Source organism: Mesocricetus auratus, unplaced genomic scaffold, assembly GCF_017639785.1.
Source record: "Mesocricetus auratus isolate SY011 unplaced genomic scaffold, BCM_Maur_2.0 Super-Scaffold_100676, whole genome shotgun sequence".
NCBI lineage: Eukaryota > Metazoa > Chordata > Mammalia > Rodentia > Cricetidae > Mesocricetus > Mesocricetus auratus.
The window spans coordinates 103,380,510-103,395,835 of record NW_024429266.1 but is presented as its reverse complement, the minus strand read 5'-3'; the positions used below and the strand labels follow the sequence as shown (position 1 = coordinate 103,395,835).

Below are 15,326 nucleotides of genomic sequence, written 5' to 3'. Positions count from 1 at the left end.
TCATTTCCGGTCCCTTTCTTCTCTTCCCTAGCAGGGCTCGGGTAGCCCAGGCTGGCCTCGCGCTCTGCTCTCCTAGGAGCCCTCGGACTCCCCGTCCTCCAAGGCCACCCGGATGTGACAGCGTAGACCCGCTCCCCGCGGCGGGACCCCCGCGTCCCCACACTCCCGCCCCCGGCACCGGGGTCTGAGCCGCGGGACTTTCTCAGCAGGAGGCGGCGGGGGCGGCGCCTCCCCAGCCTGGGGGCGTGGCGGCGTCCCAACTATGGCAGCTATGCCCGGCACCCAGGTTCCCCGCATTCTTGATGCCGAACGTCATTGTTTCCCAAAGTAGATAGGGGTGGGGCGGGGAGAAGAGACTGATAGCGGCCTCTGGGCTCCAAAGTACTGGCCTGGACAGACCTGGGTTCGGTTCCCAGCACCCACACGGGGCTCACAACCACCTGTGACTCCAGTCCTGAGGGCCGACGCCCCCTTCTGGCCTCCGTGGGTACTGCACATGAACAGGCAACACACACACACACACACACACACACACACGTGCGCGCAAAATAAAAACAAAATATTTAAAAGTATAGTCATAGCTCTCAGCAGGTTTGCGGTGAGTTTTCAGGCACCTGGACTACAGAACTTTGTTTTCAGGTACAGCCGGGCAGTGGTGGCGCAGCCTTTAATCCCAGCACTCGGGAGGCAGAGGCAGGCGGATCTCTGTGAGGTCGAGGCCAGCCTGGTCTACAGAGCGACTTCTAGGACAGCCTCGAAAGTCACAGAGAAACCTTGTCTCAAAAAAAAGTGTGGGGGGGGGGGCTGGAGAGATGGCTCAGAGGTTAAGAGCACTGGCTGCTTTTCCAGAGGTCCTGAGTTCAATTCCCAGCAGCCACATGGTGGCTCACAACCATCTGTAATGAGATCTGGTGTCCTCTTCTGGCCTGCAGGCAAACATGGAGGCAGAACACTGCATACGTAATAAATAAATAATCTTTAAAAAATTCAGCCAGGTGTGAAACACATCTTTAATCTCAGCAGAGGCAGGAGGATGTCTCACAGTGAGACCCCATCCCCATCAGTCAATCCTGTGATACACAGGGCTTGCAGGACGGCTTCATGGGTAAAGGGTCTAAGGTCCAATCCCTTGAGTTCACTCAGCCCCTTGATTTAATTCTAATTGTTTTTCTCCAGTTTTCAGAATTGTACTTTTGTTATTGTTTTCTTTGGAAACTTGCTCTCACTAATCACAGGCTGGCTTTAAGAGTTGTGACAGTTCCCGTGTCTCAGCGTTGGGGTGACTTGTGGCTGGGGCTGGGCTCAGGGCAGATACTTGCCTGTCATGCTGAGGCCCTGGGTCCTTCCCAGCTGGGTCATCCTCAGCTACATAGGGGGTTTGAAGCCAGCCTGGGCTACATGAGACCCTGGAAAGGAGAGGGAAGAGAGCCGGCGGGCTGGCTCACTGGCAAGGGAGCTTGCTGTCAAGCCTGGCAGCCAGCGTCCAGCCCTCCTCAGGGCCCACAGACAGAGAGAACAGACTCCCTGGGGCCCTTTGACCCCCACACACGTGCACAGCACACACAGGCAAAATCACACGTGCAAGGCATTCATTTTTAATTTGCTTAAAGGCCAAGCATGGTGGGGCACACTGTCACCTCAGCCTCAGCAAAGACGTCGCCACAAGTTCAAGGCTAGCCCGGGCTCCAGGCTGAGACAGGCTCTGTAAACACACACACTAACCAGCCAGCTACAGTGCCATGCAACGAGCTCTGAGCTACTTGGGAAGCTGAGGCAGGAGGATTACTTCAACACAGTTTTCACCACTCCAGAGTATCATTGTGGTTACCATTCCTTGAGCCAGCGTCTCATGTGGCCTAGGCTGGTCTCAAATTCCCCAGGTAGACAGGGTGACCTTGTATTTCTGATCCTCCTGTCTTTGTCTCCCAAGTGCTTGGATGACAAGTCTGCATCCCCATGTCCCACGCTGGCCTTTATACATGCCTGGCAAGCATCTGACCATGGTTGTGCAAGGTGACGATCCACAGGTATTTTCCCCCAAGGTTCACATGCCTTAGAAAGAGGTCACAGATGTGGGACTCGTGTCTCCGGGGTGCAGGGGGACAAGTGGGGCCCTGTGGCCTCATCTCAAGGCAACACTGGTTCTCTGGGCACAGAGGGTGAGATTCGAATCCAGGGCCCAGGGAAGTGGGATTCCAGACTATCCACCGAGCCTAAGTCTTCTGGACCTGGGAGAGAGCCAGGTCCCTGAGGTGACCTCATTCTGCTCATGGCTGTTCTGTGGACTATGCCTCAGGGTTATACAACTGGGGTTCAGGGGAAGGCATTTGTATCGAATCGTAAGCAGTCAGTGGGTTCACAGAAAGAACATGCTGCCCGGGCTGGCCTTGAACCCCTAATCCTCCTGCCTCCACCTCCCCAGCGCTGGGTGACAGCATGTGCCGCCACACCAGGTGTAGGCTCTACTGCATATGGTCCCCAAGGTCTCCTCCATCAGCGCTGAACCAGACGACCCCAGAAGCACTCTCCCCCGAGCTACCAGCACCTCCCACCAGGCTCAGCCTGGGCTCCTGAGCTTTCCAGGTCTCCCTGGGGCCAGGCATGCAGTGGTGACGCCTGTGTCCCTGCGGCCTCTGGACAGGTCAGGCAGGGGAGGAGCCCTGAGGCTGTAAATGTTTTCTCAACAGAGTATGACCAACCAGCCTGGCCACATTTGCAGGACGCCCAGGTCATGGCGCCGCCTCTACACACTGCGCTTGTGTCTGACTCTTGACCCGAATCTTAACGAGGCTTTCTCTGTGGCCACCGCTGCTCAGGGTCCCCTTTCCCCTGGATCAGGGACCTGGAGATTTCCCAAGAGATGTCCAGAGCCGGGAGCATCCCTGTACTCGCACAGATCTCCACACTCAGGGAGGGGCAGTATTCTTTTTCTTACTGTTTATTTTTGTGGGGACCAAATCTCATGTAGCACAGGCTAGCCTCAAACTGACTATGCAGCTAAGTCTCCACTTTGGTCAGTGCATGTGGTGCTCTGATGGGACCCAGGGCCTCCTGTGTGCTACACTACAGGCACCCTACCCACCCAGCGACAGGCATCCTACCCACCCAGCGACAGACACCCTACCCACCCAGCGACAAGCCCCCTCCCACCCAGCGACAAGCTCTGTACTAATAGGGCCCTCTGTGTGCTGATGAAACTGAGCTTGGCTCCCTGCAGCTTTGGTCCAGGGAGCTCGGGAACTGTGAAGGTCCAGCATTTGCATTTCACCCACAGACCTGCTGAGGTCACAGGGTTCTCCAGATAAGGGAGACTTTGCCCCAGGGGACACTTGTCACAGTGTCACCATGTGGGAGCTCCTGGGAGTAAGGTCAGGAAGCTCTGCACCCTCAAGACCTGTTGACCCCAGCCCTGAGGTCCTGGTGCCCCCTGCCACCCACCGCAGAACTGGGGTGGGGTGGGAGTGGGGGGCGGGGCAGGCGGAGGGGGTGCTTGCTGCAGCTCAGGACTTCGGGTTCCACTGTTCTGTCCAGGTGGTACACTCTGACACCCAGTCTGAGACGGCCTGTAACTGAAAGCAAAGCATTCCAACAGGCGCATGCTGTCCTCCGGGCTGCAGAGCTGAGGCAGGGGGATTGCATCATCCTTGGCCACAGGGCCATGGTGGGGGGCGGTGCTCAGAGGTGTGAGGCCTGTCCCCAAAACAAACAAAACAGGAGCTAGAGAGACAGAGAGTGCTCCTGCACTGGGGTATGTGTGTGGAGTCTGTGCTCGCCATCCGCTCTGCTGGTCCTGGGGCCTGAACTCGGCTTCCCGAGCTTGTCAGTGGCACCTTAGTGGCTGAGTCACCTTCTGTCTTTGGTGGACATTACTCACCCCTCACCCATGAGAAAGAACAAAGGGCAGGAGTGCGTGATCGTGGTGATGTCATGTGGGGAGAAAGAGGCCATCACAATGCAAGGTCCCTGTCCTAAGACTTTCATCCCTCCAGCGAGAATGAAGAGCAAAGCCAAGGTTACTGAGGTCAGCGGCTATGACACACAGTGTGGAAGTCAGGGTGACAGGAATGGCCTGTGTCCTGGTGGTGGGTTAAGATGCACCTCTTAAATCTCTGTCCTAGGTGAACACAAACGATTTCACTGTATATGTAGGAGCCCTTAACAGAAGCCACTCATTAAAGGGAGTCCTTAAGAAGGGTCCCTGTTGCAGGCCTGTGGTGGCACACACCTTTAATCCCAGCACTTGAGAGGCAGCAGCAGGAGGATATCTGTGAGTTGGAAGCCAGCCTGGTCTACAGAGCAAGTTCCAGGACAGCCAGGGCTACGCAGAGAAACCCTGTGTGTGTGTGGGGGGGGGGAGAGGATTCCTGTCGTGTCCCCACAGAGAAACCCTGGGGGGAGGATTGCTGTCATCGATGTCACATCCCCCTCTGTTTTCTTTATTGACTTTTGCGGTGATTCTTTTGTTGGATGAGGAGGGGTGTCTCAGGTAGCCAAGGCTGGCCTTGAACTCACTGTGTAATCAAGGATAACCTGATCCTCCTGTGTGCTAGGGTGGAGACTCACCTCCATGCCTGCTCTAAGGTCCTCCTGTGTGACCTGGTCTTGCCAGTCTGTCTCTGTGGCCTCAGGGTCACACTGTCTCTGTGGCCTCAGGGTCACACTGTCTCTGTGGCCTCAGGGTCACACTGTCTCTGTGGCCTCAGGGTCACACTGTCTCTGTGGCCTCAGGGTCACACTGTCTCTGTGGCCATGGAGCAATCCTCCTTTGTTTGTTTATTTTTGAGACAGGGCTTCTCTGTGTAGCCCTGGAACTCCCTCTGTAGACCAGGCTGGCCTGGAACTCACAGAGATCCCCCTGCCTGTGTCTCAGGAGTGCTGGGGTTAATGGCGTTTGTGCCACTGCCACCCAGGACTATTTCCTTATCCATGAATTTTAAAACCGTGTAGCATGGCTGTCTAGAATTCCCTGTGTAGACCAGGCTGGCCTGTGCCTCTCTCTCCTGTTGGGATTGCAGGTGTGGGCCTCCGCATCCGGACCTTATTCCTCTAATCTGTGGATTTTCCCTGTGATGTCAGCGCCAGGCTGAGGGATTTACTCTAACCCTGCCTCCCATCCCACGAGATTCTCTAGGGCTGAGAATACCCCAGCCATCTTGACCAACTGCCCTTTAGGATCTCAGCTGAGTAGGAGGCCAGTTGGGTTGTGTGACGCCAGGCCACGGCTCAGCTGACAGAGCCATTAGGGGGCCCAGACACCTGGCAAGTCCCTGCTCCCCAGGGGACCCCACCTTCTCTCCCTCCCCACTCAGCATGTCGGGTTCCATGTGCGCCACCTCCGAGGGCCTCAGCAGGGCCGTGGCCAGGGATTCAGAGTCTCTTAGAATCCGAGGAACCACAAAAGGAGCGACGTGATGCCACGGGCCCCAAATAACACCAGAGACGTGTGGCTGTCATACGGAAGCTCCTGGCACAGAGCAGGTGGAGGCCAGGCGCCCAGCACAGCACCCAGTACTCCCCACGGAGTGACACCCGGGAGACCCCCGGTGACTCTGACTTCCCTTGCGCTCCTGTCACTCTGTGCTTCTGCGAGCCTCTGTCTCCGCCAAGCGTGGCTGCCATGTCACCCTCACCCAGCACACCTGAGGTGTAATTATATCTCCCCACGAGGAGAGCTAAGGCCCAGCCCTAGCTTCTGGGCCTTTGACCGCAGCTCCAGCAGCCAACCCAGTGGTGCTCCAAGAGCAAGGGCTGTCCTGACAGACCCATGCCCATGTCACCCCAACGTGCCCTGAGTTCCGTGCTACCTGTGCTGCAGTCGCTGCCAGGAGCTCTGCAGGCCCCTTTCCAGCCTCAGGTCTGTCTGTCACCCAGGCTGCCACGTGCCCAGCCTTGTGGCCCGCTGTCGGTGCTGACTGAGCCCCGCTGACTCAGCAGTGTTTGGCTGTTGTTGACTTATGTGGAGGGCATGGCTGGGCCGTGAGTCAGGGACTGGCGGGTGACACATACCTCTGCCTGGACAACAGAGGACAGCCTGCAGAGGTTCGGCAAGGGCCTGATTGGAACCTGAGCTGACCCATGAAAAGAGCGGCGGTGTACCAGGAGAGGCATGGGAGACAAAAACATGTCCAGACCTGTGTGAGGGCAAACGCAGCTGTATACACTGAGACATGCAGAGGTGTGCACATGGGCAGTGCCATCCTAGACCCCATGAGGGGGGGCACAGTCACGGGGGAGCCCTGTAGTGGCTCGTTTTCACTCTTTGGCTTTTTGAGGGACCACCACCCAGCTCCCAGTAAATCCCACAGGAGTCTCCTCAGTGCTTACAAACGCCTTGGCTTGGCTCTGGCCAGCTTTCTTTTTTTTTTTTTGGTTTTTCGAGACAGGGTTTCCCTGTGGCTTTGGAGGCTGTCCTGGAACTCGCTCGGTAGACCAGGCTGGTCTCGAACTCACAGTGATCCGCCTGCCTCTGCCTCCCAAGTGCTGGGATTAAAGGCGTGCGCCACCAACGCCCGGCTGGCCAGCTTTCTTAAACTATCCCGTCTGCCTTTTCCCTGTGGGCTTTTGTCTTTCTCTTCTGTCGTCTTACTCTTACTCTGTGGATTGCCGTGTAGCTGGGTGACTAGGTGACTGGCCCCTGACGTTCCCCTGGTCCTCATTTCTTCTGTTTAAACTCTCTCCCTGCCGGCCCCGCCCGTCCTCGCTCCTGCCTCGCTATTGGCCGTTCAGCTCTTTATTAGACCATCAGGTGTTTTAGATAGGCACAGCAACACAGCTCCACAGAGTTAAATGCAGCATAAACAAAAGTCACACACCTTAAAATAATATTCTACCACAGAGCCTAAGATTCACCAGTGAGGTGCCAGGGCCGGGGCCGGGTCTTCTGAGCCAAGCAGTGGCTTAGCATGTACACAGCCAAGCACACATGCCTATGGCATGCGCCTGTCTGCAGAGGTCCCCATGCACACACACATGCCTATGTGCCTGTCTGCAGAGATCCCCATGCACACACACATGCCTATGGCAGGCGCCTGTCTGCAGAGATCCCCATGCACACACACATGCCTATGGCAGGCGCCTGTCTGCAGAGATCCCCATGCACACACACATGCCTATGTGCCTGTCTGCAGAGATCCCCATGCACACACACATGCCTATGTGCCTGTCTGCAGAGATCCCCATGCACACACACATGCCTATGTGCCTGTCTGCAGAGATCCCCATGCACACACACATGCCTATGTGCCTGTCTGCAGAGATCCCCATGCACACACACATGCCTATGTGCCTGTCTGCAGAGATCCCCATGCACACACACATGCCTATGGCAGGCGCCTGTCTGCAGAGATCTCCATGCACACACACAGTGACCTGCTCCCAGTTGCATCTGGGCCCCCCTCCCTGCACACACCCTTCCCTGGACACACGCTCACATGGATGTACACACACATGTGCTGACCAGGACTATCCCCCGCCCTCTACTCCCTAGCTTCCCCGGAAAGCACTGCCAAGGCTGGGCTTGTTCTCTGTACCCAACTATATTTAGCTCAAGAGAACTCTCAGGCTGGAGTCCATGCGGTTTCCATGCCCTGCCTGGAAGTCCTGAAGAGTGGCTTCTGTGCAGCCACATGCTGAAGCTCCGACTTCTCTGCCCCAGGAGAGGTGCTGGTTGTCTGCCCATACCCCAAGCAGCTGGACAGGGTCAAAGATTTATTAGCATTAGCATTATTAACTGAAACCTGAGCAAGAACATTGTCAAACTGGACACGGTGCCTGTCAACCCAGACCTTGAGAAACTGAAGCAGGGCCAGGTGGTGGTGGCGCACGCCTTTATCCCAGCACTCGGGAGGCAGAGGCAAGTAGATCTCTGTGAGTTGGAGGCCAGCCTGGTCTACAGAGTGAGTTCCAGGACAGCTAGGGCTACATGGAGAGACCCTGTCTCCAGAAAAAAAAAAAAAAAAGAAAAAAGAAACTGAAGCAGGATACTGGCCAAGAGTTCCGGGCCTGCTACATACTGAGACTGTCTTAAAACAAAACAAAACAAAACAAAACAAACAAAACTCTCTGTCTGCAACAAAGAAACATAAAGTAACGCTACTGAGGATTCCTGAGTGACATCTGATACAACTCGGCAGCGCTGACAAGAGGACTCAGCTGGAAAAGATGGTTTCAGCCAAGGCTGACCCGACTGATGGCCTGTGATCAATCACAGGGTCACACATGGAGGGAAAACAGATTCCCATAAGTTTTCCCCTGACCTCTGCACGGACACTGTAACACATGCAAATTCACTCACACACACACACTTTTGCACATGTGCCTTCACGTGCAAAATGGCACGCACAGGCGGGAGGGTATCTTTAAGCAATAAAATATCTGAGCCTCTGAGACTGCTCGGTTGATAAACTTGCTGCCAAGCCTAAAGAACTCGGTTCAATCCCCGGACAGAACTGTCTCCTCCAGGTTGTCCTCTGACTGCATTGACAGCACTCAAAATATAATAAACGTAGAGGAGGCCGGGGCGAGGCTCAGAGCTCAGGAGGCCCTGTGGGCTGCCCCAGCAGCCTTCCCCGCGGCTGTCTACAGAGTTCCTCTCTCGATGGCTTCCCCAGGAAGCCCATACCGAGTAGGAAACGGAAGTGAAGCCTTCACGCTTGCCCCACCCACTGTGGGTAGCTAAATCCACGCCGGGTCACTGGCTCTACTGCCATCTGGAGACAGCAGGGCCTCTGCTTGAAGCTCAGAACAGACAGACAGACTTCAGCTGAATTACCATCAGGCCCAGCCTGGGCCTCGCCAGTCACAAGTCTCTGGACCTGTTTGATGAGTGAATGAGTGGACCTTTGGTGGCTGACGGAGAGACCGGGGGTAGGCCTGGGGAAACCGCAGACCCTGGTTCCATCCCCCACCACGTCCATCTTCCCCAGGAACCCTGTGTACTGTGGGCTGGGGATTGCTGGCCACTACCACCCCACCCGCAGGGGCGGACGGAGGCAGGCGCCGGGTGTTGGACCCTTGCTCTGAGCATCTGGGCGTGGAGACAGTCTGGCCCGTCCTCTGAGGGGTCGGTGGGGTCAAGGGTCGGCTTGGTCAGTGGGTTAGCAGGGTCAGGGGTCTGAGCGGCAGACTCATGTTCCTCTGTGCCTTCCAGCTCTCTGGACTCTGGGGTCCAGACTGATGGCTGATGATGTCAGCGACTAACAACGTCGCCCAGGCTCGGAAGCTGGTGGAGCAGCTGCGCATCGAAGCTGGGATCGAACGCATGAAGGTGAGCGGCCAGGGGCGGGAGACCCCAGAGAGCCCTCAGCTTAGGCTCCAGCTGTGCGGCCTTGGGACAGTCACTCAGGCTCTCTGAGCTTCTCAGCAGAAAGAGACAGCTGTTGCGTGTGGCCGAGAACCTTAAGATGTTCTGTTGGGGCCAGGGACTGGGTTGACCATGATGACTCTGCCCCTGGCTGGCGCTTTTTCTGTCTGTCACCCTCTTGCAAGCAGTGCAATGCCTTTCTCTTTGGTTACCACAGATGAGAGCAGGAGTCACGGAGGAACGGAGCAGAGTGGGGTCTAGCTGCTTCCAGTTTGGCCCGGTTCTCATTTCTTGCAATAAGACTGTTTGGTTTGTGTACTAAATTAAAAAAAAAAAGGCTGGGGGTGTAGTCGAGGATGGAGCCCTGCCTAGCATTCCCCAGTGAGAGGGGCTAGGGGTATGGTCAGAGTGGAACCCTGCCTGGAATCCCCTAGTGAGGGGATGGGGGCGTGGTCAGGGACAGAACACTCTCCTGGCATGCAGGTGCCTGAAGTTCCAAGCCCAGCACCACCATACATGGTGTTTAACAATCAACATGACCCCAGCACATCCATTCGCTCACCAGGAAGGGGCTCTGGGCCGCAGGCACTTTTGGCTGGGGATCACCGGAACCCTTTGGGAGGCCCTGGTGCTATGTGACCACAAATGGGCTTGATCCCAGGTGACCCCAGCCCTTGGGGCCAGGCGAGGCAGAAGACACCTCACAGGAGGCCTGTGGGCCCCAGCTGCAGGTTTCTGTGGACAGAGAACATTCCTTGGGGCGGAGCACAGAGCAAACCCCTGTTAAAGTGGGGTTTTGTCTGAGCTGGTGCCAGGCCCCGGCCTGAGGGGGGAGAGCGCTCTGTGATTCATCCTACCCTCTCTGAAGTCAGGAGGAGTACCCACCTCAGTCAATCCAGTCTGCGGGCGGCATGGGGTGTTATTAGCCTGGTCACCCTGGCAGGCGCTGGGGACTTCTATCCCTTCTTTAGTCACCATTATAGAGGCTTGAGGACTCTGTGGACGGGGACCTGAGGGTCCTGTGCCCACATTAGCTATTTTGAGGCCTCGCTGGCTATTCTTGGGGTCACAGAGGGTGATTTTCCAAGCAGAAGTCTACATCTGAGTGTACAAAGCCAGCAGCCAACAGTCTCTGAGTGACAATTTTCCCTGTGTGTGGGTGGGATCGTCTCCAGGGCTGGGCAGCTTGGCCAAACCAGGTTCCCAGTGTCCTCAACATCTCAAGACAACTGGGGGTTTCAAATAAGTGCCACGGACGGTGGATGTGTTGGTGAGTGCCTGTCATCCCCCCACCCCCACTGGGGACACAGATGAGCATCCCTTTCTGATCGATTTAACAAGAGTGAGACCTCACCTCCAAAACAAAGACAGTGCATTGCTTAGCAGAGTTTGCTTACAGCTCCGTGAGAAGAGTGAGTGTCCGTAGCTTAGTTGATGGAGCGCGTGTGCACAAGGCCCTCTGCAGACGTAGCTTAGTTGATGGAGCGCGTGTGCACAAGGCCCTCTGCAGACGTAGCTTAGTTGATAGAGCGTGTGTGCACAAGGCCCTCTGCAGACGTAGCTTAGTTGATGGAGCGCGTGTGCACAAGGCCCTCGGCCCTCTGCAGACATGTAGACATGCGGTGCTGGCCGTCACCATCCTCAGCTACATGAGACCGTTTCAGAAAAGCAGAACAACACCAAGGAGTGACCTGTGCAGAGGCAGATGGCCCCTCCTGGCCAGCACAGCCAGCAACCCCAATGGACTGGACGCCCAGCAGAGCAGGGGTGTGGCCAAGGAGTTACAGGAACCACCTTCCTGAAGAGGATGTCACCAGTGAGCTGAGGCTGGGGGATCAGGGAGACTCCAGAGAGTTGTGACAGAAAGATGCTTCTCAGCAGAGTCCAGGTCACCCTCATGGGGACCCCAGGGGCCAGCTGGGGTGTGACACCTGCTACTGACCAGGTCTGATGACAGGCAGGCCTTTTCCTAGGAGCTCCTATCTGGGGTGGGGTGGGAGAGGATCTAATGGGGAGGGACTCCAGCCACTGCTGGCTTAAGTGCTAGCGACTTGAGATGAACTTGGCAAGACCACCGCTCATCTTTTTGTTTCTTTTGCATTTTGGTGATGGAGCCCAGAGGTTCATGTGAACATGGAGCTTTAGACCTCTAAGCCTGTGTCCCCAGCCCCTCACTGGGGATTCCAGGCTGGGGCTCCACCTCTGACCACGCCCTCAGTCCCTCACTGGGGGATTGTAGGTGAAAGCTCCATCCCTGGCCACACCCCTGACCACACCCCTGGCCCCTGTGAGTGGAATTTTGTGTGACAGTGCCTTCATATATTACCTGTCTGCTTTCAGGACCGCTCAAAGCCTGTTTGGGGAGCCATCCTCCTTATCCCAACTCCATTCCCTAACAACAGTGTGCCCACTTCCTGTCTCTGGGTTCACTTGTTCCAGAAATATCTTACCATGGAGCCCACCCTGCCTGGTTTTTCGTGTCTGATTCTCTCACTGAGCACAATGGCTTTCAAATCCCTCCATATTGTCGCCCGAGTGAGAGTTTTATTCCTCTTTGTGGCTGTGTAATATTCCCCAGCATGAGTTGCAGAGTGTGCGTGGCCACCATCGTCTGGGCTCTCGCTGCCCTGGTGGCCGCTGTAGACATCTCTCCCGCCTGACCTTCCGTTTCTCTTTGTGCCACACAGGTTTCCAAAGCCTCATCAGAGCTGATGAGCTACTGTGAGCAGCACGCCAGGAACGATCCCCTGCTGGTCGGTGTGCCAGCCTCTGAGAATCCATTCAAGGACAAAAAGCCTTGCATAATTCTCTAGCAGGCTCGCTCTCTCTCTCTCTCTCTCTCTCTCTCTCTCTCTCTCTCTCTCTCTCTCTCTCTCTCTCTCATCTCCCCACCCTCCCCCTCTTGTCCAACTTTTACTGTGAGAAAATACCTGATTTCCTCTCACTCTGCATCTAAAGGAACAGGAACCATTGTGAAAGCAGATCCTATGGATGAAGGTGGAGTTTGTGTCCCCGACCCCACCGTGGGCCTCTGACTGCCAATATATTAGCCCCCCCCTCCTGTCAAGAATCACTGGGGACCTGAGAGATGTAACTGTCTTTAAAGCTGCCTTATTTGGCTCAGCGGGTGAGGTGCATACCTTGCAATCATGAGGACCTGAGTTCTGCCCCCACATAAAAAGCCCCGGTGCATGTCTGTACCCCAGAACTCGAGAGGCCAGAGGAGGGATCCCTAAGGCTTGAGGGACAGCCAGCCTAGCCGTCTCTGAACTCCAGTGAGGGTCCCTGCCTCAGAGCTGGAGGAAAAGAGCTGGCATCGACCTGTGCCGCCACCCCCGACACACACAATGCGCCTCGTGCTGCCCCTGCCCCTCCCGGGTGTGGCCCTGTCATGCACACAGTGATGCCCTTTCTCTGGGACACGGCCCATTTCAGAAACAGACATCCAGGTCTCCGCACAGAGCGAGCAGTTGCTGGTATGGCCGCATGTGTGATTTTGTCTCCTATTTGGTCACTGGCGGCTCCCCGTTTCCTCCCCGTTTCCCCAGTTACCAAGGTTGTGTGACAGCAGCGATGCAGGTTTGATTATCTTGAAGTGATTGAGAAAGAGTCACAGAGATGCTGTCCTGCATCCTACATGATGATGGTGACCGTGATTCCGGATCTCCCTTACCCCTCCCTGGATCAAATCAAATCACTGCCCAAGTCGCTGGACCACAGGCCCTCAGTGTGAGGACCGCAGACCAGCTCTCCACTGCATCTGTACTGAAAGATTCCAGGCACCTATACCACACCCCACCCATTTACTGCAGGGATTCTAGGCGGGGCTCCACTCCAGACCACACCCCTGACCCCTCACTGGGGGATTTTAGGCAGGGGCTCCACCCTGACCACGCCCACAGCCCCTCACTGGGGAATTCTAGGCAGGGGCTCCACCCCTGAGCCGGGGCCTCCACTCTTCCTAGTTTGTGAGAAGAGCATGTTGTCCAGGCTGGCCCGGAACTGGAGATCTTCCTGCCTCTGCCTCCAGAGTACCTGCATGACAGGCCTCTGCTTCCCTGCCTGGCCTAGGGCTGGGTTTGAAGACAACCCGGCCTCTGAGCTTTACAGTGACAGCGGCAGGCAGCAGGGGGAAGAGGCTTGGGCTGTGCCGGTGTGGGCTGCAGCCACATCTCACAGGCACCCTGAGCATCAGGATGGTGGTGGATTCAAGAGTGCCCCAGTGCCTCGAACAGCAGAAGTGAAGCCAGTCCGGTTATGTCCCGAGGCCCTGGTGGACATCAGCTTCCAAGAGCCTGTGCCAGGCTGGTTCCTGGACAGTTGCCCAGGTTGCCCATGGCGAAAGTGAATGGGGCTCACACACCCCACCTCACCGCCCGGTCCTCCAGGCACAACCTACCTCCTAGTCAAGGTAGCAGGGCCTCCAACTCATTCTGATAGGGCCACATCTGCTGTGAGAATAAGGGGAGGCATTGCGGGTGCTAAGAGGAGCCCCTGCTCCCCCTTTCCTGGGCTGGCTCCCAGAGGACACACTAAAGGTCAGACCCCCACATTACTGGTCAAGGAGGGTGAGGTACTTTGGGGAGCTTGACTCCCCAAACCTGTGTTGGAATCACAAAAGCCGCTGTGTACCCCCAAAATTACAGCCACCTTGCTTTAAGGTAGGAACTGGAGCCCCAGGGTATGCGTATGTACCCAGGCTCGCTGGCAAGGAGAGAGGGTAGCGTGTGCTGGGATTGGGTGGTCCTCAGTGTTCCAGACACCCAGGGTTCCATCCCTAGCTCACAGAAGCCAGGCATGGGCACACTGGGGAGGTGGAGGCAGGAGGATCAGGACTTCACCGTCATCCTCTGCTACATAATGGGTTCAAGGCTAGCTTGGGCTATAGGAGACCCTGTCTCAAAAAGAGAGAATCCAGCGCACTCTCCCATCATCCCAGCCACGCGTCTCCCTCAGGTGAGGTTGCCAGCAGCAGATGCCGTGGCGAGTCCATGATTAGTGACAGCACCTTCTCATTCCTCCACCTTGGGAAAAACTCAAATCTATGCCCCAAAGAACCTCCAACCACCCCTCCTCAGATGATCCACAGGCCAAGGGCAGAGTGACCTCTTGTTCCCCAGGAAGGTGGAATGTGCTCAGCCAGTGTTTCCAGGGTGGGTCTTCAGCCCCAGAATAGTCCCTTGTCCTATCCCAACCACCAGAGCCCTGCCTCAGCTTGGAGAACCCAGGCCACAACAGAGCAATCAGGAGCAGGGCGGTGGTGGCGCAGCCTTTAGCCCCAACACTCAGGGAGGCAGAGGCACGCAGGTATCTGAGTTTGAGGCCAGCCTGGGCTACAGAGCGAGGTCCAGGACAGCCTGTTGTAAATAGTAAATTCCAGGACGTTCAATGCTATAGAGACATGGAAGAGGAGAGGAGAGTGAGGTCTGCCCCTGCCTGAGTGACTAAGGAGGGACTTCCAACCCCAGGAGAAGCTGCCAAACCCTCCCTTGTCCTCTCTGAGTGTCTTGGACACAATGGCCGGACAACACGGTGTCACACAGCGCTCTCTGTCCCCTGTGCCCCACTCCAGGCTCTGGTCCCTCCCATCTGCATTGTGACACTGGTTGGTTTTTATTCCTGATTTAAAATCTCTGTTGTGGCACACCCACTCTCTGACAGTGTTTAATACTCGTGTGGAATGAGGATCACGATGGAGTGAATCCTCCATAATAAAGGCTCAGTCTTCCTCTGACCTCAACTCTAAACTCTGTTTCTCTCCCTGGCCAGGACAGCTCAGGTGATGTGAAGGACAGTAGCCAGCCTCCCTCCTCCTCCCCCACCCCCACCCCCTCTCCCTCCTCCTCCTCCTCCCCCTCCCCTCCCCCTCCCCTCCTCTCTCCCCCTCCTTCAGGGGTTCCATCCACAAGGCCTAGGATGAGGGAGGAGTGAGTGTCAGTGGATGACACATCTGCACATGGAAGTGTTTCATTTGAGACAAAGGTCTCAGGTAAATCAGGCTGGCCCCCAAACTCATTGTACAGCA

The 15,326-nt window shown here is 56.2% G+C and overlaps 1 protein-coding gene across 3 annotated transcripts in view; it reads left to right on the top strand.

Moving 5' to 3' along the window:
• Gng7 (G protein subunit gamma 7) overlaps window positions 1–15,035 on the top strand; it is a 62,987-nt gene extending 47,952 nt beyond the window's left edge. For 2 of the 3 annotated variants that reach the window (XM_005083279.4, XM_040737916.1), the window contains exons 3-4: window positions 9,149–9,265; window positions 11,989–15,035. In XM_005083279.4, coding sequence (XP_005083336.1) covers window positions 9,182–9,265; window positions 11,989–12,114 — 210 coding nt within the window. In that variant the 5' untranslated portion in view covers window positions 9,149–9,181 and the 3' untranslated portion in view covers window positions 12,115–15,035. Of the gene's footprint in view, window positions 1–7,974; window positions 8,866–9,148; window positions 9,266–11,988 lie in introns of those variants that run through there. The other variant, XM_021234843.2, reaches the window with a different exon arrangement.
• Window positions 15,036–15,326: the final 291 nt, after the last annotated feature.